This window comes from Bombus vosnesenskii, unplaced genomic scaffold (assembly GCF_011952255.1).
Source record: "Bombus vosnesenskii isolate JDL3184/JDL3185 unplaced genomic scaffold, Bvos_JDL3184-5_v1.1 scf7180000016274, whole genome shotgun sequence".
In the NCBI taxonomy this organism is placed as follows: Eukaryota; Metazoa; Arthropoda; class Insecta; order Hymenoptera; family Apidae; genus Bombus; species Bombus vosnesenskii.
The window spans coordinates 594596-622198 of NW_022884343.1; the positions used below are offsets into that span (position 1 = coordinate 594596).

The 27603-nt window shown below is 39.0% G+C and overlaps 1 protein-coding gene and 1 long non-coding RNA gene across 5 annotated transcripts in view; one reads left to right on the forward strand and one right to left on the reverse strand.

Moving 5' to 3' along the window:
• Nucleotides 1-27603, reverse strand: part of LOC117242642 — a 74342-nt gene that overhangs the window by 13324 nt on the left and 33415 nt on the right. The window lies entirely within an intron of this gene.
• LOC117242640 (aquaporin AQPcic-like) lies at nucleotides 746-27501 on the forward strand. Of its 4 annotated transcripts, XM_033509491.1 has the most exons (7): nucleotides 746-871; nucleotides 970-1085; nucleotides 6829-6993; nucleotides 19175-19362; nucleotides 23190-23333; nucleotides 25458-25902; nucleotides 26954-27501. In XM_033509491.1, exons 3-6 carry the CDS (start codon nucleotides 6858-6860, stop codon nucleotides 25857-25859), a joined length of 870 nt encoding a protein of 289 aa, XP_033365382.1. In that variant the 5' UTR covers nucleotides 746-871; nucleotides 970-1085; nucleotides 6829-6857; the 3' UTR covers nucleotides 25860-25902; nucleotides 26954-27501. The 4 variants fall into 4 exon arrangements, with proteins under 4 accessions (XP_033365382.1, XP_033365383.1, XP_033365384.1 ...); XM_033509492.1 differs by lacking the exon at nucleotides 746-871 and having other exon boundaries at nucleotides 881-1085; nucleotides 6833-6993; XM_033509493.1 differs by lacking the exon at nucleotides 746-871 and having other exon boundaries at nucleotides 881-1053.

The window sequence follows — 27603 nt, forward strand, 5'->3', positions numbered from 1 at the left end:
TAATCACAATTATATAATAGTCTATCTGTCTACCTGTCAAAGTCTCATCATTATCAACAGTTCCTGGATTGTGGATTTTTCTGTGAATTTCCATCTTTATAAAGCCAACTAACCAAATGGTATCCGAGTATAAATCTGTTTCATCCACCGAACGTTACAGTGTACCATATTTCCCATATTTCGTCCAATCTTGCCACTTCAAATTTCCTGCAAACCTGTACAGACTTGGCTCGAACGTTTCTTAAACAGCCTGCACCTGCTTCGTTCCACGTAACCTGACGTTTGATCTTGCAAAACGTGCGATCGCTAGTAACATATTAGGTGGTCCGAAAAGTTTCTTTCGTTGTATAAGAAAATAACGAATGCACAACATTTCTCTATTATTTTATCCAATTACGAATGATCCATTTTATTCTATCGAGATAAAGATCACAACGTTCGATAGATTAGGTTTCACGTTTGTATGAAGATGCGTCGTTACGTGTCTGTGAAAGAAAGACACTTTTCGGACAACCTGATCATCGATAACGTTATCGTTTATTAACGACGAACCATCTTGGAATATACCGACGAATAAATAAACAAACAAATCGCTGACCTACTCTTGCGTTGGCAACTAATCACTTAGTTGCCAATGCAATAATCGCGCCAATTTTGCTCGCAGTACGCCGCGCGTTCATTAACACGCGGGAAGAGCAAGACGCGCAAAAGAAGGCACAGAATCCGTTTGCTGGCTACGGAGAAAGAATGGCATTGTCCGAGGGGAGTACCGTCCGAAAGGATGAGAAACTATGTCGGTCGGTTGGCATCGATTTGGCAGAAGTAACGGGAGCCAGAGTGCCTGCCAGAGGAGGAGATTCTACATATAGAGGTAGAAGCGAGTCGCGAGCCGATTCAGTCTGGTTGAAGCCACGCGACATTACGACGCTGTGCCGAATCGCGCAAGTCCAACCGCCGCTTTTTGTCCAGGTGTCATATTGTCAAGCTTCGGCCGAGTGACCGCGAGAAACACCACGTGCTCCTCTCTTCTCCCTGCTCGCAACGTAACACGAGGTGGAGCACAGCTGATCGATCTTCGTCTCAGCGTGAGTCACTTTATGCAGAACCGGACTGCGAATTTTTATTCCCATACACGCGTTTCTATTAAGCTGATGGAACGAGTGGAATTTCGGTAGAAAATCGATCTCGTCCGGTGAATATTAGAATAATAATCGGTACGCTGTATAAAGGCGAGGGATAGAAATAAGCGGGACAGGTCTAAGCGAGAGCAGCTAGTGGAGGTAGATTTTTCATTTTCAAGCAAGTTGAACATCAAACTGCTACTATTTTTTGCCGTATACTGGTCTTGGTTATCGTGCAGCTTTATAGTCAATGTTGAGGCTATTGTTGAAGAAATTTACACGTAGACAGTTGTTTCAATGGACAGTGATTTGTTATGGAGCAGGTCAGTCGAAGAAGGGGAAGGATTGTCTGTTATTTGAACGAGCTCGAGTGCGTTGCTTGAAACAATGAAATTAAGCGTTATTTTGGAATGTCAGTTTACTTTCTATTTATTTTTATTTATTGCTTATCGATGTGTAAGATAATCTATTTTTACACGTAGGTAACAGTTCAATGAGGGAGAGAGAGAGAGAGAGAGAGTATTGTGTATTGGAATTTGGGATTGTCAATAACACGTCTGTTGATTACTATGAATAGGCCAAGATCAAATATACTTGCGAACAATTCGTTCGAAAAGCGAGTAGTTTTATGAGCAAGTGTCAACTGCGGTCTGGTTAATTAACCATCAAATTAATAAACAAATGGAAATAGATAAGACAGGAGGAAAAATTATTCGTTTATAGATTATCATTTGTTCGTCGATTAGATGCAAGTGGGAAATAAAATTTAACTTGCAAATTAGCAATAACGGATAAATTATTTTTATTATTTTTCGTTTTTAAATGATTTTCATTGAAATAAGAAATTTCATAGAATCAAATTTTGCCCAATTTTGTGGCACGTAGATTATTTACTAAATAATTGAAATTAATATTTATATTTTTGCGTAAACATTTCGTACTTGAAGAATTTATTTTCACTACGTTGTCTCTTATTTTTGCTCCCAAACTACGTTTCGTCTACTTTGCTTATCTTTGCGTATTATACGATTACCTACGATCACGATCGTTGCACGATGATTTTTTCCAGCCGTGAAACGCGGAAGTTCGAAATTCTCGTTCAGAAATTTCTAACAGTTCGCAGATTTGAATTTGAATCTCGATGGGCACGGAAGATAATGATTTCGTTACGAAGCGTGGATCGTTGACATTGGGCACTTGAGTTTACATCGAAATATGGAGATTTCCCCCTCCCTTTTTTTTTTTTTTTTTTATTTCGATCGAAACGTAGAAACGTCGATTCGAATCGAGATAAAACGTAGAAGCCCGAGCTTCGACTTGAATACGCAAAAGTTCTCGTAAAAATTTCAATCGAAATTTAAACCAGTCGATAAAACGAATCAAATCTCGCAAATACGAGAATTAAATTGAAACGAGAGGAGAAAGGAAGAATTATTTGTATTTTAATCGGAATTCGAAGCAAGAACACCCGAAATCGCTAAAAGAGGAATATCCAAGACGATTAATCCATAGTTTGGTCACGGTTGTACGTTAAACTTCAGATACGTGTGTACGTATAGGAATTTTCGATTACCAACTACTCCGATGTTTACAACGCGCCACACAAAGATTACATCCTTATCGTGAGATCCTTGGCCGGGGATTAAATCAGGATTATCGATCGTTCCACTTGATTTTGATTGCACGGAGCATGCAATTCTACGATAATGCAGCCAAACAGTTGAACATTTGTGGAAACTTTCCACCTCTTATGAATAAGTTACGTACGTTGTGCAAAATATATTGCAACGTGTAGAAATGTTTGATGAGTAAATTATGGTTGTTCAATGTATTATACACCGTATGATGTTATATGAATGGTATATTATAAATAATAATTTATAATATACCTACACGGATGCATATTGAAATTGCATTAACATTGCGACGAGATACGACTATCGTAATAATATCGGTGAAATTTAATCAGGAAATGTATATAATAGTTGCAGACACAAATTTATTCAAAAATTACTACACACCATGTATAGCCAGCTTATACGTACGACGAGTGTCGAAGATGGGGAAAGTAAAATTTTTGTCGAGGTTTATTAATATGTAGTTGGCAGACGTTCGTGCAAATTCGTATTTTTATGAATGGAAGTGGACTTTACTCTTTAAATGATCTAACCGGTATCCTGATTTGAATAATCATAATAATGATAATAATTTTTATTGATCTCCCTACGCGATTAAGACGTTTCACTATCTTCATCTTCTATACAAAAATATACCACGTATGATGCAATACAACAAACATATAGCAAAATTCGTATACATCAGGCCGTGGCAAAAGTTTCTTTCCTTTTGTATGAAAATAACAGACGCACGACGATTTTTGTTCTACTGGAACAGAATGGATCGTACGTAATCCAACGAAATAATATGAAACTAAAGATACTGCGCATCTATCGTTTACTTATAAAACGAGAGAAACTTTTACACATAACTATAACATTTTATAAGAAATTTTAGGAGAAATTAATTTTATAAGAAAATAACAGATGCACAACGATTTCTGTTCTATTTGAACAGAATGGATCGTACGTAATCCAATAAAACGATATAAAACAAAAGATACTTGATGCATCTATTGTTTCCTCGCAAAACGAAAGAAACTTTCAGGACAACGTTATCGACATTTTATGTTCGGAAAAAGTCGCAACGCAGATTCGGAAAGACTTACGTAGAATCGTAACTTCGCGAGTCTTTCTTCCTTTATTTTCTTTTTTTTTTTTTTTTTCGTTGAAGCTTCGAAGCTTCCTACGTTAATCGTTGAAATACTTTGGCGAGCCACTGCGTGTGAAACGACGAAGCGAAACGATCCGAATTTTCCCGTTTAACACCATGAACGGTAAGTTTCGATCTGTCGATAACGCGTGACCGAGACTCTATCTTTCTGCCGTGGTATAATTAGCCGGTTAATGGAAACGCAACGATAACGTGCCCTTTAACGTCAATTAGCCTTGGCACAATGGTAGAATTCGATATCAATTAGACTACCTGAATTTCGGCCTGTGCAATTTAATTATCCGCGTCGTCAAAGTGTCACTGGTACGGTAGATTGCTAATTAATTGCTCTCTGTTTCGATCATACGACCCGCACTTTCTATCGTTTCGTCAAAGTCATCGTTACAATGCGGCGGTAAACTCGACACGCAGTGGCGATCTTTTCGTCGAGCTTTTGCCACTTTCTTCGAGTTTCTTTCATCGAAAGAATTCTTCGAGTTTTATCGTTAGAACACGGCAGAACTACGTTTAATTGAACTTGTCGGCGGACAGTTTATATAATCGCGGTTCATAATAATAGGAACTCGTTGACTTTCCTTGCAACCTGTTATTTTTCGTTCGCGTAATTCGAACAAGAAAATACAAACAGTGACGTTCGGGTAAGCAAACTCAGCCAGCCAAAGCGCAACTAATTGATACGCTGAAATTCAAACGATCCAGCACGTTATATCGTTTCAATTTGTTACGCGAATATTTCTGAGTTTTTGAAGAGTTCAACGACACGAACATTCACAAGATGCACATAACGCGCGAGGATATGTCAAATATCCGGGCTACGTACTGCGATATTTGCTAGATGGAGCATTGTAAATTTGTATTTAGCTTCAATTCTTTTGATCGCTGTTCAGACAAACATAAAGATAGGGGTAGAATGGAAATGCAAAAGTGTACAGCTGCGGTCTGTTTCTGACGATAGGAAATAATATTGCGTTGGCAACTAAGTGATTGCGGATTTTGTCATTACCATCTAATTAGGTTTAAATAATTCAAATTTTATTAATTTAATATACCTGTATTTAATTACTAACATTATTTTCTTTCATACAAAAAATTACATTACCTACAATATTTATATAAATATAATATTTATAAATTAAGAAATTATACATACATACATATATATATATATTAAATTTTATAAAATATTAAATTCATAATTATTTAATGGTAATTTCTATTTTTTGTTTACTTGCTAAACTTGCATTTTTTTTACTTTACTTTACTTTATTACTTACCTAACTAGGTGATAATGATAAAATCCGCAATCGCTTAATTGCCAATCCAATAAATTAGCTACGAACAGCAATCGCATAATATATCAAACGAGGTGGAAAAAAGTGAAATACAAACACCATAGTACCAGGTTTTTAAAATATTTACTGTCGTTTATCCAATAAAAATTCGAGATACGAGGAAGAAGAGGAGGAAAGAAAATTAGGTGTTCTCTTTCCTTTGAGATTGCTTTCTTCGTCAAATTTCCTTATAAATAGGAAATTTGTGAGTACGAAATCAATGAAAAATAGTAGATGTAATCTTTGAAACGTATAGTAAACTTTCATTTTTTGTAGAGTGAATGGGTTTGCGAAAACAGGAAACGTACAGTACCTGTGTCTCTTTATCAATTCGATGTTACGACGCGAGAAAAGCGCCGCTTCCCAACGATTTACAGCCGTCCGCCTTATTTCTCGCGTTTTTCACAGTTCTGTCAGCCGCGATTTACGATCCCGTCCCACTTATACACGCGTCTCCGAACTCGCTGATAACGAAATCGAAAAACGACGCGTTTACCATTGTGTTTCGTCGCTACTGACAAATTCCGCATCCAGATATTTCCTATTTATAGAAATAAATAGAATTATTCATGGATGCTTTTTAAAAACAATTTCCATTTCTCTATCCATCCCCTCCATCCCTTGTTTCTTTAAATTTATTCATCGAGATCGTTATTGACAAATTACGTATCAAAATGCTTTCTCTTTGCAAAAACGAATTAAATTATTTATAGATATTTTTGAAAAAATATTTCCTATTTTTCTCTCACTTTCTCTTGATTGTTTCTTGAAATTCGATGGGACGGCCACTGAGAAATTTCGCGACAAAATATATCTTCCATTTGTAGAAACGAACGAAACTACAAGTGGAAAGAAGAATTTCTATTTTTTCATTTCTTTTATTTATTCCTTGCAATTCGACGAGACGGTTGCTGACAAATTCCTAGTCAAAATATTTTCCATTTGTAGAAACGAACGATATTGTCGATGAATACTTCTTAAAGAAGAATTCCTATTTCTTCTTTCGTTGCTCTATTTCTAACAATTCGACGAAATGTACACTGGCAAATTACGGATTAAAATATCTCCTATTTTGTAGAAATGAACGATATTATGGATGAACACTTCTGAAAAAAGAATTTCTATTTCTTCTTTCGTTGCTCTATTTCTAACAATTCGATGAAATGTACACTAATAAATTACGAATTAAAATGTCTCCTATTTTGTAGAAATGAACGATATTATTCATAGACACCTCTTAAAAAAAGAATTTCTATTTCTTCTTTCGTTGCTCTATTTCTAACAATTCGATGAAATGTACACCGACAAATTACGGATTAAAATGTCTCCTATTTTGTAGAAACGAACAAAACCATTTATGGATACTGCTGAAAGAAGATCTCCTATTTTGTCCTTCCTTTCTCTTAATTGTTTCTTTGAGTTCGATGGGATGGCTATTGACAAATTCCCGGGACAAATTATTTCCCATTTGTAAAAATAATCAAAATTACTCGTAGATAGCCGCTAAGAAAGAATTCCTATTTTTCTTCCCTTTAAACTCGACCAGTTCTATCGATGAAATGAACGTTGAATTTTTTAACGGGCAGGCAGATTGACGTGGACCAGTTCGTGAGACATGGAGCAAACTGGCATCTCGATAATACAGACTGGTGCGATCACCGCCAGTACAGCGGGAAAATCGAAAAGCGTTGGCATCCCGTTCAATCCGAGCTCCAGCATACAGACTGCCACGAAGAAGTTCAAAATACCATGTGAGTCTGCTCTCTTTTTCATTATTAACGGATTTTCATTGTTAATTTATAAAAAGACGGTGAATTTTTATATACTCGTTGGAAATTTATCTCTGCTATTTTTCTTACCTCTTTGTATCTCTTCAGATATCTTCTTTTTTCGTATAACGCTTTCGCGAAGTTCATCAAAATCGACGAATACCGAAAGATTAGTCAAATTACATTGCATATAAAAAATGTACAAATTTGAACAATACTCGGCGTGTAGATTCCACGTTACAATGGAACACACTGAAACGGCGTTAATAATCAAATAAGAACAAGCGAAAGCAATGTGCTATTTTATACAAACAATGCTTGGAATATGTGTTTTGCCTACACGAATAGGCTTAAGAATAATTAGAATGTAGAATTTATCCGATAGAATAACAATATCAGTCTAGTTATAAATTAACAATTTCGTTTCTCAGCGATACAAAGCATAACGTGCAATGCTAAAATATGCTATATAGAATAATAAATCGTAAAGAATAGAATGATGATATATATATAGTTCTATCGTGAAACTAAACGTTCCTTTTAATGAGAATGTAAGCGAGCGGCGCGACGACGAAAGTTTCGATTCCGCAAAAGTTCGTTCACCTGATGATTAAAACGCGACGCGTGGAAAAAAAGAAAAGAAAAAAAAAGAAAAGAAAGAAAAAGAGACGAAAGGACGATTCGACTGGGTCTGGTGGGTTGCCGGTTGCATTGCTTCGCCATGGAATTCCACTAGGCGGCCTGGTGGATAAAAATTCGATCGTACCGCGTAGAAAGGTGCTCGCTGGCACCGGTTCCCCTCGGGTGAAAGAAAAGAAAGTACCGGCGACGCGACGTGCATTTCAGGAAATCGGGTTACCAGAGATCTCGTGATCGACCGGAAACTGCATCACGTGAAACGAAACCCGTGACCACCGAGTGATCGGTAGGCTCTGCTTGTGTTCAGCGCGCAACAGATGTTCTATTTTATGATCGGGAAGAACGATCAAATAATTTGCATAGGTGATCCACGTTGCTGAAAACAGCATCTTATAGACGAGAAAATATCGACATTACGTGGTATTTTTCCAAGTCTAGTTTTTTTTTGCCACGGAACGAATAACTAGATCGACGTAGAGGAATTATCGTTGTTCAAAGGAGGTTCACAACGATTATACTTTGATAGTTTTTCGTCAACTTTTGGTAATTTATTATTTGCTAGAAACACGTTGCTCGAAGCAACGTATTACAGACGATATTTTCACGGTTTTCTGATCCAGTTTCTTTTTCGAATGGGAAAGATAACTAGATTAAATAACTAGGTAAGAGTTATTGATATTGTTTAAGAGAGGTTAAGTGCACGTTTCGGTTCTTCGTTTATTTCTTCGTGAAATTGTGATAGCTTACTATTATTTTTCCGCCTTGATCAACACATTATTCGTACTGTTTAACCGGTTTACACCCGCATTATAGACGCTTTATTTGGCAAATTGGCTAGAAATTTGAATGCGTTACATTTCCCTTACGAAACATCGGAAACGATACGTTTTTATTACTAACAATTGGCAAGAATGAATTTTTCCCCGTGTCTAAAGAAACTTCGGTCTTAAAAAGCTTCACGACGATCGTATCTACTCGTATAGTTCTTTACGAAACTTTAGTCACTTATGCTTATTTTGCACATTTAGTTGTTTTTTTCAAATCGAAAAATCAACTACACTCTGCTAAGGAATAATGTTATTCTTATTATCCAAAGGAAATTACCAACAATTTTATTATTCAGTTAGTTCCCTTAAAAGTTTCTAGGATTTGCCCCTAAATGTTACTAGATTGCATAGAATATCACCAGGACGAATTCGTTCCTTAATATCTTCATAACCTTTGTATTTGCACGTCGAATTTCCATGCAGCAGCTTAAAGGACAGCAGGTGAATTATATTTACACGTGTTGAAGTTTCAATAAGTCTACGACGAACAATAACCCGGAAGATGGCTCTATTCCTGCTATTGCGTGTCATAGTGACATAGTGTGAGATAATTAGCATCGTGTTATTACCAGTCGCCCGAGACTAATGACGAACACTCGCAAATTGTTTCAGCTATTAAATCGAATAGTTACTTCGTCTCTGTCTCATTATATTTTCACGAAAGTAGATCTGCTGTTCAGGCTTAGACATTTTTAACGTCTAATTAATTAAACAATATCATCTGTCGCTAGCATCATGGAAGTTAAAAGATTTTATTATTCGAAATTCGAGATTTTATTTTCGAGAAATGGAACGTGAACGCGATTCCACGAAACTGGCTTTCGAGAAAGGTCAAGAATACCTTGTCCTTTCTCACGATGGCAAAAACCACATGGTTTGCACGTCGAGTAAGCAGATTCGAACCTGGTTTCTGCAAGCACCGTTATGGAAGCTGAAGGCTAATCGTGCTAATTTCCCTCTTGCACAATTCAACCAGTGTTACTAGAGAAACTATGCAGTTACAAGTTACCAATTAATACGTCGAATTAACACGTGAAAAAAGAGGTTCTACGCGGCAAGAAAAATTCATTGATCGCTAATTACTTTAACTGACTGAAACGAAAGAATTACACGTTCGTTCACATGTTAATTGATCTTTCCAAGACTGCAAACTATAACACGTTCTAATAGTCAGAAATTGATGGAATTGACGTTACGAAAAATGACGTGGTTTGGCATACTGTCGAATGAGAAATTTTAGTAACCATTTCTATACAAAAACCTTTCTAAAGAGGGTCATCCAGCGTCTCGCGAAGCCCACGGCGTTGTAATTTCATTAGACTTGTACAGCTGTGGTTGAAAGAAAGTTTATAACTGGAACGTGGGTTTTTAGTAACAGTATACTAGATACCTTTTATCATGTTGATAACAACAATTCGTGTTTGCAGTGTGTCCTGAAACCGCTCAAATATCTCGAAAAAAAATATCTCAAATAACTCGAAAACAGTACAAAAAAATGTGTCGAACGAAATTCCCACGATATCGAGGTAGATGTACTGTGCTCTTGAGGTATTTCACCTTGAGACGATCTTGAAACCTCTGGTGAAGAACGGTGCGGAAGGCGCGTGTTTATTTTGAAAAGTTCTGGATGTCAACTACAAAAACATGTGATAAAAGACGAAGGTCTCCTTTTAAAAATTGTAACGTTGACTTCACGGAAGATTTCAAGGTCACCGAAAAGTCAAATACACAAGAGTATAATATGTTTCTCTGCGTGTCGTGTAATTTTCTCTTTGAAACCCTCCTTTTTTTCTATCGTCCGTAACTTTTTCGACTACACGTCAACTTTAAAACTACAATTATGATACAATATAAACTACAAATTTTCTAATCCGAATCTTCGTTGCAGTTACATCGCAGTGATCAAGAACGAATATTCTTCTTTTCATATTACGCGAATTCGTTGGTTTTGCAAAGTAATCTTTTAGAAAATGTAATAAAATTCCAAGGAACTTCCACCGCCATCCAATTATACGATGAATATTTTGTTAAGAAAGATCGAAAGGTATGAAACAACAATTGACCACATTGCAACGTCGTTCTGTTCCCCTTGAAGAAGACAAACGCGAAGAAATTGGACTCGCCGGTGAAAACGAGAAATCTAAAGACACTAGCACAGAAACGAAAGGTTCCCACCCTGAAGATACACCTTCGCCAGTTTGATTGCCTGGCCTGATTTAGCGAAGCATTTACGAATCGTGTTCTCACGACTGTCCCACTTGCGAAACGCAAATCACACGAAACAACGTGGCCATAGGGGCGCCACGATATCCAGCCGATATAATCGCCGTGATTTCCCTCGTTTTCCACGTTCCAGATACTTTCGCGCGCAACTTTCTTTCCGGCCCGTAAGAGTCCTCGATAAGCGAAATCCCATGAGATCTCTACCAGCAATACATCCGAGTGCCCTGTTCCTTCGTCATCTGCGCTTGCAAACTCGGCTAATAAACACGCAGGGATCCTGAAACGTATTTTTCCGGTGAAAACTGGTCTTTACGAGGCGTTCAGCGTCGTTGAAAATGGCCCGTGTAGAAAGTTAGACGCGATGCGTGCAAGCGTGACTGGCAGAGCGGCGAATCCTAATCTCGTTAGTACTGTCTTTGAGCAAGAAATCGCGATAACCAGCGTAACGAGTGTTTGTCGTGTGCAGGAACGTGTGTTTTGCGAACAGTTTATGCAGCCTAAAGCATATCGTAATGTAGTAAATTGGCAGAAGATCAAAGCCAACTTAACTAATTCCAACTTTGAGCATTAGGTTGTACGAGTAACTGCAACGAGCCTTTCATGCGCAGCCAGATATGCGTCATGTGGATATTTATAGGGCTAGAGACTTCAACTAAGCATTTGAGGAACCCAGGTACCCGCGAGACAGTCAGGTTTACAAAAATTGGCGCGCGTAACATGAGGCACCCATTTCAGGAGACACAAGAACGACGAAAGAGGTCCGTATGAACATGTGTGCTGTCTGTTCTAGTTTCCAAGTTAGAGCCATTTTTGTGTTTCCATAATTCGCAGCTACTTATCTTCGTAGGAGTTGGATAAGTACTATACACCTGGAATTTTTGGAACGTTGCGAAATTCTTTGATACGACGGTCGCGAGCTTGCGGACAGACCGAGCGATAAGTAAGTCAGTCGCGAATTAATGAAACGCGAAAATGGCTACATAACTTTGAAACGAGGACAGGTAGCACACACGTTCTTGTGCCTCCTGTGAAATGGGTCCCATGAGTTATGGTACACCCTTATCATTAGCAAGGCAGTGAAGTAACCTGATTGATGCTGTGGATATTTACATATCTCAACACTTTACTGACCCCTAGCGGTACAACAGCATACGCACGTCCAACCGGCAGCTCAGGCGCGGATTCTCCCTGGCGCCGGCTCTGTTTCGGTTTAGACTCTCCAATACCATTGTTTTCGTTCATCGCGAACGGTAAGTTTTTCGAATTGGCATAAAACCGTGGCAGCTTACAAAGCAACGCAACTGACGCGACTGAGCAAGGCACTTTAGTACCAAATAACAAATTACTGCTCGAATAGTGAAAAAGATTGTCGGCGATAAAGAGCTGATTAATAGGCTATCGGTCGATAAGCGTTGGCGACAAAAATCCGATTAGTCGGCTATCGGTCGGTAAAGTGTTAAATTGCATTACAATATAGTAAATTGGGGAAGAAACGAACTCTTTGAGCACGAGACTTCAGTAAAGAAGGACTTAAGGTGAAAAGCAATTTTTCTGTTATTATGGTGGGTACGTGATACGGTTCTATTAGACACCAGTTAATGAAGCGTGTGAAAGAGAGAAAGAGTAGGAATTGTGTCGTTTTGGAGAGCGGTCAGTGGACGTTCACTGCCAACTTGGCTCAATGTCGCACGTGTAACTGTCGTAGCTGTGTAGTAGAATTCGTGAGATTAATTGGCGATGGCACGACGATCGAAGCGACGAAGAGACAAAACTTATCGGCTAGCCCAATCGCTTAATTTTCAGAAAAGGTGACCGGTAGAGTTAATTAACTTGTTGTTAGTCAACTATATTCGTGACTCGCGAGATATGGTAATCGATAAGAAGTATTTTTCAAATTATGTACAACATGATAGTTCCTTGTGAACGCAAACATAAGCACTCGTATCAGGCACTTTTATATAAATGTACGAGGATTTTGATGATTTCGAGATTTCAATGGTTTGAATGTTTTTTTTTTAATTAAATAGAACTTGACTCGTTTTCATTGCCAGTTAATTCAAAACTGATCTTGTATTGTACTCGAACAAAGATTAAACGGAATTTTTAAATCTTATCCCAAACATAATCAAACTGATTCCAACTTAATTCGAATCTAAGTGAAACTTAATCAAATCGCTTCAATTATTTTCAAACAAACGTAGCAATTGACTAATCTACACTAAACTTTTAAGTCTATTAACACTCGAGCTTAATTAAACCAAATTTATCTCAAACCCAATCGCTAAAACTAATTCAAACCTGACTCAACCCCATCAAACGAACTCAAACTTAGTTCAAACCTAATCCAATTGCTTCAAATGCTTTTTACAATAAAATTTCGTCTCCCAATCGTTTTCTGTTTACACACATTTGTCAAGTTTTTTTTTTTTTTATTGAAGATCTAAACTTAATCATCCGTTATCATTTAAAGGGAAACCAAATGAAATATCAGATAAAGCGAATCAGAATCGGCTAATCGATGAAATTTGACGACAGCAAGTTTTTTTCTTATCTAGATATTTGGGGAATTTGTCGAGTGAAGAGATGGTCGGGGTGAACGTGTTGCGGAAAGCGCGGAGGCGACGTTAATTGGAGCGTGGAACGCTCGAGCAAGAAGTAGTCCTCGATCTTGGGAGCTTTCGCGCGTGCTCTCGTCGAATCGCGAGCTATATGGGCCGAGGAACGACTAAACTGCGGCGAGACAGAAATTAATTCCGCGCGCGCTTTCTACTCCAGTCTCTCGGCACGCTATTAATTCGAGAGGAACTCTATTGTTTCAGTTTCGAGCGTATCGAGATATTTAACACCGGCCAGCTCGTAAATCACGCGATACAACGCTACATTTTCTTAATCTATGCAAAACATTCGGAGATAGGTTAGCTTTTCAATAAATTCTCCTAGACGTGGAATCTAGTTTACAGGACGATGCAAATGTAATGTAAATCGATATTTAAACAGCTTTGATTAAAAGTTGTTCTTATTAGAAATCCAAAAGTACGTTAAGTTGTCAATAAGTTCTTATAAACACGGAGCTTTATATACAGAGTGATGCAAAAGTGAGCCCTAAGAAGTAGCGGTCAGAACCATGTTGGAATCTTGGACATGACCTAACCTAAAATTCAATTAACGAAGTATTTAATTTTATTATGGAATATCTTCATTAGAGATAACGATACATCTTCTAATCTACGTAAAACATTGGCGAGAAGATAAGATAATCAGGCTCTTTAAAAAATATGTCAAATAAATATAGAAAATTAGTAGGTTTGAAAATCATCGTGGTGTAAATCAAGATTTTGTGAACCTGAATTTAATTATATACTTCAAGTTGAAGAAATATAATGAATTTTTTATTACAATAAACACAGAACATTAATTAGAAATATGGATGTAGAAAAAGTCAGCAACAACTATTCCTGAATGTACTTGACGATCGTGTGAATGTTAAATTAAGGTGGTTTCATCCCATTTCACGCGAATTAACCGTTTATACGTTACGTAGTGAAAAATCGATCGCTATCGAACTTTCTATCGTGACGTTTTTTTATCGACGTAACCATTTCCTTCTTTATCGAGCCACACTATCGAGTGATTAATGATTCTTCTCACTAAGAGCAGATGGCGTGCTGATTACTACCATAAAATATTAATTGATGCAAGCTATGGGGAAACTGGCCATTTCTTATCGTGTTTCATGCTCGAAACGTAGACGATCAACCTTTCACTCTTTTCTAAATCACGAACTATTACTTTCTCGAATCCTAATTACGAGCAGGTAACTTTCATCGTAATTACCGGCAACACCTATATCCCTCGCAATTCTGCTATTATGGACACCAGATATCATCGCAAACTTGTATACACAATCCTCTGAAAAGGGGAACTTTGGTTCTAACACTAATAAGTGAGAGAGGCACTTCCTCATTCTTAACTCAAATTTGCAACAACGGTTAGAGCGTGTTGCCACCATTATCCGACGACTCATTCTATAAGACATGACTTACATCGCTTACTTTTATGTAACAAACATTTTTTCGAAAGTATTCAATTATAATATCAGCAACATCTTAGAACAGTGTTCTAAAATGAATTCACTTTCAAGCACTGAACCAAAATACTTATTTCGTTAACTTTATTCAATGTATATTTTGATTTCCACGTGATTAAATGTTTCTCCTTCCTGTGTTATTTTATCAACGTATTCATTAGGTATATTGAATCTAAGAACCGGTTTCTCTAAATTTGTTTATCGATACTCTAGTTTCTTTTTCCTTAATAGGTTACCTTACCTGGTTTCCATAAATCAGCTGAAGGAAGGTGAAATATAACCACGACTTTTGTATAATAATTTACCAATCAGTACCGATATCAATGATAGCGATGCCAATGAATTGGCAAGTGATAAGTTTAAAGACTAAAGTAAAATTTCATTCATGATAGTAGCGCAATTATTTAGAACGGTCCCCTGTGAATGTGCAGATTGACGCACCTCACTCTACAGAGATGAATAACACCAGAGTCGATCCTTTTCCAATAATTAGGCTATCATCAACATGGAATCGTACTTGAAAGCCGTGGCAAACGTCAATGACTGATCACTGTCACTCTCGATGGGACGCTAATGGAAATTGTGCGTGACACGTGTTGCCTTCTAATTATATCCGGCCGGCACACGGTTAATCACGAGAACTCTGCCGTAATTCTGGGGCAGACGTGCCTCCGCATATTCTCCGTCTAACCCTATACACACCGATACGCGGTAATTTTGCGAAGAATTTGACATATCACGATCCGTCGAAAAATTGAGGAGCGCGTAACGAACACGAGGCCTGTTAGATTTTTCAGAAATATGTTTTACGCGACAATACGTTCCGATGGTCAGGACCTAGACTCATATTTGAACTCAACTGGAAGCCAGTTAAAAGTCAAATCAAACCGAACCAAACTAATTCGAGCTTAGCCCAGACCTAACCTCAAAGGTATCTTTCTTTCAGTTTTGAAACTTTCACCGAAACTGTGACTTTGTATCGCAACGTTATAAAACATGTATCGCGAGATACTTGAAACTGCACTTTGCCAAGTTTGACGCCATTAAGGCTACTTAGGCGATTTTTGATGGTTCACCGTAACGGTTATGGCGGCCATTTTCTCCGCGCGAAAGTATCACGATAGTAAACCTAATGAAACATTAATGTCTATATGATATTTTCCTTTTATTTTTTTCCTCTTATATACCTCGAGAGTGGAAAGTTGAAGCTGAGCGTTAGCTTATTAAAGCGTATCGGGTGATTCATGAAATACTAAATTCTAGGGAATTATGGGGATAATTGGTAAGAATGACACGAACAGATGTATAGAGTGATTCACTCAGCGCGTCATCTCTGAGCTACCTGAGAATCGCGGTTACAATTGATGGCGATGATTCGTTTTTTTTTCTCAGAAGCTACAAAACCTCGCTAATTTACAAATAAACAAGTGCATTTCGTATATTCTTTGGACTATGTAAAACGAGAAGAAACGTTAGAAAGATATAGCGAAATTTTGTTCTGTCATTAGCAATTAGGAAATACCAGAAACGAGGATGTTCGATAAACACGAATCTAATAAAAAATTATTCGATGCTGCTGGGTTTCGTAAGAAGACAAATTACGCAATATATATGTATCGCTGCATCGCGAGCGAAACTTTTCGCCTGTATCTTTTAAGATTATTCAGAAACTGCTCGTTTGACCTATGCTATTGATTTCTTCATCGCTGATACCGGCTTTATCAACCCTGGCACACGTATACGTAACAGTGACCCGAGATTACTGCTCGCATCCACGATAAGTAGAACAGAAGCACTTGTAATCAAGCCTACAAATCGTTCAACACAAGCGTACAAGCCTCGTTGCAATTTCCTATTAAAAATAATATATTTCTGTTTGAAGATCACAGGGGACGAATTTGATAAACGATTTTTAAATTCATTAGTCGATCGTATACGTATTGAGTTACATAATTCAATATTTAATGACGCATTCTGTCAAGACGTAAATTCTTTGGTAATATTTATCGATGGGTGAGTTTTTAGTATATTTTCATAGGCGTGGAATAGACGCTTTTTTCGTACAGGGCTATACAAAAGTGAAATGGGAATAGCTTCGGTGGTAGGACATCTCTTGTTTGGATATCGAAAGTAAGTTGTTTTTCTTACGATATAGAGATTGCTTAAGGTTTGCAAGCTCATAGGTAAGTTAAGTTCTGGGAATATTTTCGTGATTTTGCTATGTATCTAGGCTTAGTCTGTAGGATGATACAAAATTTGCATGTTCAGTTTAAGATCTAAATAAACTTATCGACAGTAAGTTGGATTCTCAATATGTGCATAATTTCATCTATTAGATGGTACAAAAGTGAGGTTTGTCAAAATTTAGGATTTGATCACAGACTAGTTCTTACTGGGAATCCAAACATACAGATTAAGTTTCCAATAAATTCCTGTCATCATTGCACGCGGTTTCATCCATAGGATGATACAAAAGTAATGTAATTATTAAAGTAACCAAGTTTGATTTACAATACCTCTTATTAGGAAGCCAAGTGGAAATCAGGTTTTCAATATATTCTCGTGTTCGTGCAGCTTCATCTACAGGACGCTACAAAAATGATGTAACCCTCGAATTAAACAAGTTTCATCGAGACTTTCGCTTCATCGATAACCCAAATGCGAATTTGATTGCCGATAAATTCTCATATTCGCACAGTTGCATCTACAGGACGTTGCAAAAGTAACATAACCTAGAATTTAACCAAGTGCAGGAACGAAACGGCTGTTATTGAGAGCCGGAGGGCGACTAGGTTTCTTCCAGGAATTCTAATCTCGTTTCCGCGTCTCTGTCTAACGTTCTATTCAGAAATAGAGAGACTCGGCAGCCAGGAAGGATGAAATTTCGCGCGATTCAGGGGCAATTTCATCTGGAAGCGGCATCGATCGAGCGTGCACGTTCGCGGTTACCCTAATGAGTCGCAGCCAGGGGAAGGCCCCCGACGTAATTAAGAAAATTGCAGGCGATCGAGCGTGGATCTTCGTTGCGCCAAGAAAATCTCGCACGTGCTCGCCAGCGTTATTCCGGCTTCCGGTTCGGCTCGAATATCAGCTCGTGCCGCCTCTAATGTTCACCTTTGCCTGCCCGCTTGCCCTCTTCATTATGCATTCACCGCGAGTCCCTTCGTTAAACCTCTTTCTTCGCCCGATAGCCATCTCCTTGACATCTGTATTCCAACCGAGGCTCTGTTTACTTTGGCGCCAGCGATATCGGTCAGCATTGCCATTACCATATTCCTAGATCCATTAGACAGACCTTGTTATGAGGAATTTTAAATTTACGACGGCTAAAAGCGTTCCAACTCTTAGCACGGAAGTTGCCCGCGTTATATTAAATATTTTGAAATTTCATTTACGCTGCAATGAGTCACGACGTAGTCGTGATTACGTTGGCAAGGATTGAAACAGAGCTGAACACGTCTATACAGTGGCTACGGAACGCACTCGGACACCACTGCGTTCATTATTGTAACTGATGTATTCATTGATTGGATCTGATCGTTTTATTCGTTTTATCAAAGAATGCTATCCGTTGTATGTTTCCAATTATCTACAAATACCTACAAATTTCTATGCAGTCCTATGGACATAACGTCATTCCTAGAATACAATGCTGACACGTTAACAATTCTCTGCTTCTTCTTAACAACTAAACAAAGTGACCTACAGTTTTGTCAATGATCCAACTAAGAGAAATTACCTATTTCAATAAATTTCATTTACTACAAGTACCTAAAAATTTCTATGGAGTCCTATGGACGTAACGTCATTCCTAGAATCCAATGCTGACGCGTGAACAATTTTCTGCTTCGTACTAACATCTAAACAAAGTGACCTACAGCCGTGTCAAAGACCCAATTAAGGAAAATTACCTATTTCAATAAATTCCATTTATTACAAATACCTAAAAATATCCACGTAGTCTATGGCCAAACCGAGAAGCTACCATGATCGTAAGATGACCGTGTTATCGAGCATTGAGCAATTCGGCTGCACTGACAGAATCAAAAATGAAATAGCAGCGAAAGGGTTGACAGAATCGCGGCAATTCCGATATCGATGTATCGTCATTCTCCTTCCAATTGGCGGCCACCTTCGGGCCTGTGATCGGCTGTTTTTCCATCGACAGAACATGGCCTGGAGTTCCGCCGCGTCATCCGACGACCGCGTCTCTGGCAATGACTGTGCGTCCACTTTCCTTACAAAAATTGCCTCGCAGGTTCAGCTAGCGTAAGACCGTATGACAAAAGACACACCGATCGATCGTGAATCACGTCTCCGTCGCGTCGATCCGGTCCCTCGATCTCTCACAGGCAATCATAGTTCTCTCCCTCTTGTCTCGTTACAGGGCTGAGCAATTTGATGAGAGAGGATGCATCCGGCTGGAAGACGCTGTGCATTGCCGTTAGCGAGGCGATCGGCACCGCCATTCTGGTCTTCGTTGGATGTACAGGGTGTATCGGAAGCTTGGGTGTTCATCCGAACGTGATGCAGATCTCTCTGGCCTTTGGACTAGGTGCCATGATAGCTATACAGGTGAGCATCTGGAAAGTGGCTGTGAGTCGGAGTTTTCGTGCCACATCTTGGCTTGTCGTTAGGTCAAATGCAAAACCAGGGCTTCTTTCGTCACAGACGACAAAAGTTAACGCGCGTAACGTCGTAACGATCGCTGGAAAATTACTGTGCATTTCTTATCTGCTCGGACACATTTGCTGGGAATGAAAAATATCATCGACAGATAACAGCCCGTGCGTGAACGTGCAGTATGTTTTAACGTCGAATGGCTGAAAAGAAGAGTCTAGGAGAGTGAAACTTGGCTCGGTGATAACTCCACGCTATGAGGCTGTTTCTCGCGTAACGGTGTTGGCCCGCTCGTACGAATAAAAGCAACTACGGACAGATTCCTGACTATTTTACGAACTCGTATGCTGTCTGCGTGCAAACGAGATAACGCGAGCAGAGCGGTCATTTCGACGCGATGATAACGCGCGAGCTTCTAAATTAATCGACACGTTTCTTCGTTGGGACAGAACGTGGTATAGTTAAGTGGTGAAGTCGTGCTGCTCGCTTGAACGCGACGCAACATTCGCGGGATTACGTTCGACGTGAATTGGCCAGTCAATGTTTTAGAGAAACAAAAGGCAGTTCATGCACGTTGCGTACGATCAATCGAATCGACGCCACGCAGTAAACAAATCCAAGGTTTAACCAACGTCTTACTACGTTATTTCTTATGTAACTTTTGTCGAATTTGTAATTATACGATTGAAACAGGTTTCTTAACACTGTCAGGAAGTTTGATTTTCTTCACCTGATTCAATATTTAACCGAGGAGACCGTACACGAGTATAATCGAGGGAAAAATATATTGTCATTTCACGTATACACTGTTACCTCTGTAAACTATTTTCAATTTCAATTCGAATGTATCTTGGAAGATAAAAAATACACAGTAATTTCCTTAACGTCTCTATCAGTACGTGTATATAAGTCGATTCACAGGTGGAAACGGTTAATTCCACATTCTGACATTTGGAAAATTCGATTGCCAACGTACTGATTAATTCATTGATCAATGCTCGTATAATATCATCAATCTTCTCTACTCTTTGTTTCGTGTAGCTGACAAATTATATGTACGTCATCGCTCAAAAGTAGCCGAACATTTCTTTATTCGTTACAAGATATGACGATCAATAATATTGCAGCGATTTTTATAATCGCCACAGATCTTTCCTAGTTCATCGTCAACCAGTTAACTGGGGAATTTAGTTTTAGAAATCTCTCGTGTACACGTCGAACGCAGTTAACGCTTTGACTGCCACGTGGGTCATATATTACCCGCCACGGTTTCTGCTGTGACGCCACGTGGGTCATCGGTGACCAGCGCGCTTCAACTTCTTACCATTGTAAAAATTGAATGAAAATTCACAGTTAGGGCATTTTCGATATAACCGATAAATAGAAGATACTTTGAAACAAAAAGTGCCCCATTGAACGATTAAACATTTTTATTAGAACGTCGATAAAAAGAAATGAGAAGAAACGTTGCATTTAACGGTGCACCGTGTTAAAACGCTTTGAACACAAATGTGGCTCATCGATACAATCCGGACGATAGGTGGTCGCCTTTTTGGTCCGATTCTTACCAATTTTTGATCCTAACTGTTTAACATTATTTTATAGCACTCTCTGCAAAATTTTCGCGCCAGGTACGCTTGTCCTTCTTTCCTCTGCATTTCGCGTCGCGATCTTTGTCGAATAAGGATATTTCACGGCTCTGGTGAATGGCACTGTGTAAGGTGTATTGCGAGTGCCATTCTAAAATCTGATGCCTTGATTTTTGTTGTTGTCGCTTGTTTATGGAGTATCATCGCGTTTGAAATTGATGTATTTAACAGTAACTCTAAAGCTAATTTCGTACACCACTCGAGGGTTCTTCTATGTGTCGTAGAATATGCTATCGTTCGATCCGATAAATCCACAGCACGTTTTCCTCTCTTGTATTCTACCACTACCATTGGTTTATCAGAAACATAATTTCTTTTATCTCTACCATTTCAGTCGAACGTTTCGTCGAAATCATAAAGATAATCGTAATACTGTTTACTAATATCTTCTACACGTTTCAACGCTATATTCTGCACGTTTTGCCTACGACGAAGTAACGAATGCGAATGGTTTGTTGAAGTAAACGAAGCCTTGTTATAATATGTCGCTATCAACCGTTAACAAGGCGCCACGGTAATCCCCGTGACCACCAATAAGATAAACGGTACATCGGGGAGGAACGTTGCCTTACATCGTCAACTTATTGTTATTTTACCATTATATGCTTTGAATAATAAAAATACTCCCGTGGTGTCCTGAGCGAAACGTGTGATTTCCGCGTGCCAGTCAAAGTGTTACCTAATTAATATATATACATTTCATTGATATACTGCTACTAGAAATCGACCAGTTACTTGTCCGGATACTAGTTAAACATATTATATATAGTGGGAAAGCTATTTTCACATTTTTAGAGTTATCTTGCCACGTGAAAGCTAAGGTAGCCGAAGAAAAATTTGCATTCGTCGATCGATCGAAAGAATATCGACTGTGCTACGTTATTTGTATCTTTGGTACTAACGCTGTCAGTTGCTCTAGCTAATAAATTATTCCGTAATTTAACAACTCGCCAATGCGTCAGATATACACGCGCTGGCTTATAATTAATTCGGGGTTAGTCTAATTAATTCTAGTTCCGTTGCTCGAGAAACCAGATGCTAATGAAGTTCAGATAGGTTGATTTGATCGAACCTCTTGCTTTTGGCACTTCTAAAACTCATCCACTGCTTACAATTGCTAATCAAGCCAATCCAAACAGGGAATCAGAGGGTCAACGACTAGATTGAAACTCTATCTTTAGACTTCCGGGAACTCGCAATAGCTTCGATTTCAATCACGCTGACGCTTGTAAATTCTTGAATCTCTATCCGACTTGTCACTTTTCTATTCCAACTTTTCCTTTTACGCCTCTGCCATCTCTCTGTTCCATTTCATACATTTTCTATCGGTGTTCGACTCCGCTCGTGGCTTCCACCAACCCACGGAACGAGCGAACGATGATAAAAATTTACCGAGAGTGGTTCACTGATTTATCGTAACGTCTAGTTCGCCAATTTCTTCGAAATTTACAATTTCGGCTGTTTTACTTGCCGCGGCAATTCAAATTGCAAGCGAGAAAGTCGATACGTGAATTTATTACTTTCTGTCGTGCAGCAACGAAAATTCCTTTGTCCTCGCATCGTTGGTTTCTTGCTCGGTCGTCGTCATAATCACGAGGCTGACATGCGGAAATTTCGCTTTTCTAATTATACTCGCGATATATCGTTTATACTATGTCAGAGAAATAGCAAACTCCCTTTGATTATCCAAATTATTACTAATTGGGTTGGCAACTAAGTGACTGCGGATTTTGCCATTAAATGGTAATGGCAAAATCCGCAGTCACTTAGTTGCCACCCAATAGATACCAGGATGTTCGCTTACAGCGGAGGACGATAGAAAGTGGAAAGAAAAAAGTAGCACGAGAACGCGCGATAATTGCAGAGGAAAGTGTTACAATTGCCAAGAACAATTAAATTACCGATTAGACGTAACGCAGATGACTGTTATCAGCGTGATAGAAATCTAGCAAAGAGTGTTATCGGTACAGCAAAGTTATGATGCAACGTAATTATCATACACGAGTATAAATTTGAAACTTTCTTCTGTTCACTGCCGTGCATTTAGCAATTACTTAATTATTGAATATTTAACTGCAGGAATATTTATATTCCCTGATGTTTCTTGTCTCACTGTGTTATTTTACTTTCCAGTGTATTGGACACATCAGCGGAGCGCACATAAATCCCTCCATAACAGTGGCAGCTCTGATCCTAGGGAAAGTCTCTCTGCCCATGACCTTCCTCTACATTTGTTCCCAGTGTATCGGTGGACTGATAGGCTTCGGTCTGATTAGGGTAAATCACCGCTCGATACTAGCGCTACAACTACCGTACTAAGTGACTGCGGCATTTATTATTGCCATTAAATGACAAAATCCGCAATCACTTAGTTGCCAAGCCGATAGTTCAAGGTGTTCGCTACGATGAAAAATTGTGCGGGATGCAATTTGCGTTAATTAACAGGACACGAGATACAAAGGACAAAAATATGTTTGCGTAGCAACCGTTGGTGTCGTTGCTGTTTTGTAAAATTCGTAGAAACCAAGGTTCAAAGTACGTGCGCGTCTTGTCGGCAATTTTTCAGTGCGTAGAACTCGAAATGTTCACCATTTGCTGATCTTTTTCCGTCGATTGGCTCTTGATTAGTCCGCGTGATTGTACGCGCGATCGATAATATTGTTTACAATACAAATAAATGTATATATAGTATACATACAGGGTGGTTGGTAACTGGTGGTACAAGCGAAAAGGGGGTGATTCTAGGCGAAAAAAGAAGTCGAAAATATAGAATAACAATTTTTCGTTCGAGGCTTTGTTTTCGAGAAAATCGACTTTGAATTTTGGCTCGGTACGCCTGCACTTTATCGCGTCTCGTTATAACGGATCTGTAGATCATTGTCTCGATTGACGTTATTTTTTAAATTTTTAAATTTTTGAATTTTTGAATTTTTAAATTTTTAAATTTTTAAATTTTTAAATTTTTAAATTTTTGAATTTTTAAATTTTTAAATTTTTGAATTTTTAAATTTTTAAATTTTTAAATTTTTGAATTTTTGAATTTTAAAATTTTAAAATTTTTGAATTTTTAAATTTTTAAATTTTTAAATATTTATTGTGTATTTTCGACTTCTTTTTTCGCGTAGAATCACCCCCTTTCCGCTTGTACCACCAGTTACCAACCACCCTGTATAATACGGTAAATAAATAAATTGTAATGAGGATTATATAGGGTGAAACAGATAGAAGAGAAATGTGCGAACCAGATCTGCGTGGTATCGCCATGTGATTTCGTGTAAATGGTTGTTTGATAGTTGGAGGTCGTACGAAGGTCAAGTTCGATTTTTCAGACGGGATGACACGTTTCTTTACGTAGCATCAGCGGTGCACTGGTACGTTAATAAATCGCCATTACATAAAACAATGTGTTGGATCGCTCACACGAAGTATATCATTTTCTCTTGCAATTGACTTTCATTGACCTTGAATGTTCTTCAACGTGCAGATCATTGTACGCGTGTTAAAACGCCACGCTAGATGGTACGTAAAGAAGCACATCGTTCCATTTGAAAAAACGAAAGTGATCTTCGTATGACCTCTACGCGTCCATTTATCAAAGAACTATTTACATCAAATTATATGCTCCACGACATCGTGCAATCTTTGCTTTCACACATCTGTTCTGTCACCAATAACAGCAGAGATATTTAGGTGGCCTATTTTAGCATCACCCTGTATATGTAATAAATAAGATCGTACGATAATTATAACAATGCACGATAATATAATGGTACGACACGGATCTAGTCAGGAGCGGATTTACCTTGACGCTAGTGACGCTATGGCGGCCCCAAAAGTGTTTGTGAAAAAGATCAACGAACGATTGTCAATGAACGATTGTCGCAATCGGATAAAATACATCTGTCAGTTTACAAAGACTGAGATAAGAATTTTGGCTCGGCTGAAACAACGTTCGTCGAGTCAACGCGTATAGCTGTTGGAATATTCGAGACGCCCATCGACGACTCGATGGGTCCATTCGAAAGTGACCAGGAGGATTGTTGCGTTTCCTAAGCTGCGCGAGAATCCACCGAATCCTCCACTTGAATTTCTGCCAGCAGTTCTGCATAGTTAATATTCACCTAGCCTGAGCGAATATCGTGTCCTCGCCAATTTCCATATTGGTTTAACAAAAATCATTTGTGGCATCCTATAAATTTGCTTTAGAAAGGTGAAAGACTGGGCCGAAGGTGACCCAAAGTGATCATTAGCTTCGGGCCCGCAAAGAATTAAATCCGCCATTGAATGTGACAACAATTTTATGCGACATTTCGATCAACACGTCGGTAGTTTTAGCGTTAAATCGAACCCCAATCGAAACTCGTCCAGCTTCTTCGATACAGAATTCTTCGATCTCTGCAGGTGATAACACCGGTGCAGCTAATGTACACCGCGCAGGGGGCAGGAGACACCTTCTGCATGACGGACATTCACGCAGATCTGACCACTCTTCAGGGTGCCATGGCGGAGGTCTTGGCCACTGGGCTTCTCGTCTTCTTCGCTTGCGGTCTATGGGACTGTCGAAACGCCGCCAACACAGACTCGGCACCAATGAGAGTTGGCTTCTGCATCACCGTCCTGTGTCTCATTTTCATCCCATACACTGGCTGCAGTTTGAATCCGGCGAGGACACTAGGTCCAGCCATCTGGAATGGCTACTGGACTAATCATTGGGTCTTCTGGATTGGTCCAATCGGTGGCGCTATCGTGTCGTCGTTGCTGTATCGATGTCTGTTTCTTTGCAAGACTACCGAGTCTGAATAGCGGACAACGTCGGAACAGTGCTGCAGGATGATGAATGGCGATGGTAGGTTTTGCAGTTGCAGGATCGGGATTATTAGGAATAGCGAATAGCGATAGTAGAGCGTCCATTTGTTCCAACTTGTCGCTGATTAGCCTCCTGCTACGTTTTGTTTCCCGCAGGACAAACGCGGGATGATAACAGGGCGACTCGTAACTTGTGCGATTTCTTCGTTCCAAGACTCGATATCGTCACGCGGAAGAATCTATTCACGCGTTAACCGAAGCGACTCTCTGGCGATAATTTCTTAATCGTCTGAATTAATTATAGAGGCAATTTCATAATTTCTTTATTTGAGAACGTAGTTGTATGGGAACATATATATGGCGTATTGACCGTCGCGCTGATTTTATACACAATGTATATCGATGGTACAACCGTGGAGAGGGTGATTGTACATGAAAAAATAAGTCGAAAACGTGGAATACATTTTTTTCATTCGAGGCTTCGTTTTCGAGAGAATCCACTTTGAATTTCGTCCGGCTACGCCTGCGCTTGACCATCTCGTGGTTAAAAGCAAACATATGCCGCACTTTTATGAGTAACAATAAAGCGTGTAATACTTAAGAGTTACTTTATTAATGCAATATTTATTGAAAATGCCGGCCATCGTACTGCATACACGAATGTGGTCTCCGAATTCAATCTTTAACGCATCTTCCCTTTTCAGTTCTTCGAACGAGAAAATGATCCTCGCTTTTCATTCTGCGAGATTTCTGCCGTTTTCGGAATAAACTTGTCGTTTATCATGTTTCTACATAAAAGGACAAAGTAAACAACGGTTTGTATCGAGATCCGTTTGAGCACGACATATTCAAGCGCACGCACTCCAGCATCTCAAGCATCGAACGCGCACACAGCATTCGACGATTCACAGTTCTCGTCGTCCTCTTTCGTACAGATAGAATCGAGAATTGCTGGAAAATTTCTTTCGTCTTGGTCGGTTTCCGCTCTGTTCGCTCGATCTCACTTTCCGCGACTGATCGATACGACCGAGGGGAAGAGGCGGCGAGAAAATAGTTGGAGCCACGTTAATCCACTGTCTTATTGGTTTCAGCGAGCAGAATCGTATTCAGATGGTCCGTAGTTCACAATTCGAGCGAGAAATCCTAATCGTGTCGCGGAAGCCGAAAGTGGGGGACGATCGCAGGGCCGAGTAAAGGATCGAGGATCGAGAAGAGGCGGAAACTTGGCGGAACGTGAGGCGAGAAGGACTTCTCGGTTGCGCAGACCGATTTTCCCAAACGATTCGTTCTCTTCTTAGATCGATATCATCTCCTCTTACGTATATTTTTCTACGAAGTACGTAATTTCCGAACCGCGGCGCAAAGTTTCGCGTAATTTCGATGGAAAGTTTCCGAGAGGGAGACAAGAGAGGGAAGCGTCGTAGAATGAAAATTGTTCGTAGAATTCTTTGTCTGTGAATAAAACGCGGGAAAGGATTGCCGATTGTTTTCAATGCCTCGTTTATCGAATGGATAGGTCACGGAAGAATCGAATTCTTCGATCTATTGCGTTTTTAAAATTACGAAATTCAGAATTTGCCAAAAGCGATCGAGATGTGTGCACGCAGAGGCAGAAATAAATTTGATACGTTTTAAGAAACTTTTAACTCGTGTCTTTTCGCCGCTCCTACCTTCTTCCATTCTTATTTCGATTTTTCATTCCCAGAAAAAAAAAGGAAAACATTTTATTATTCTATATTTT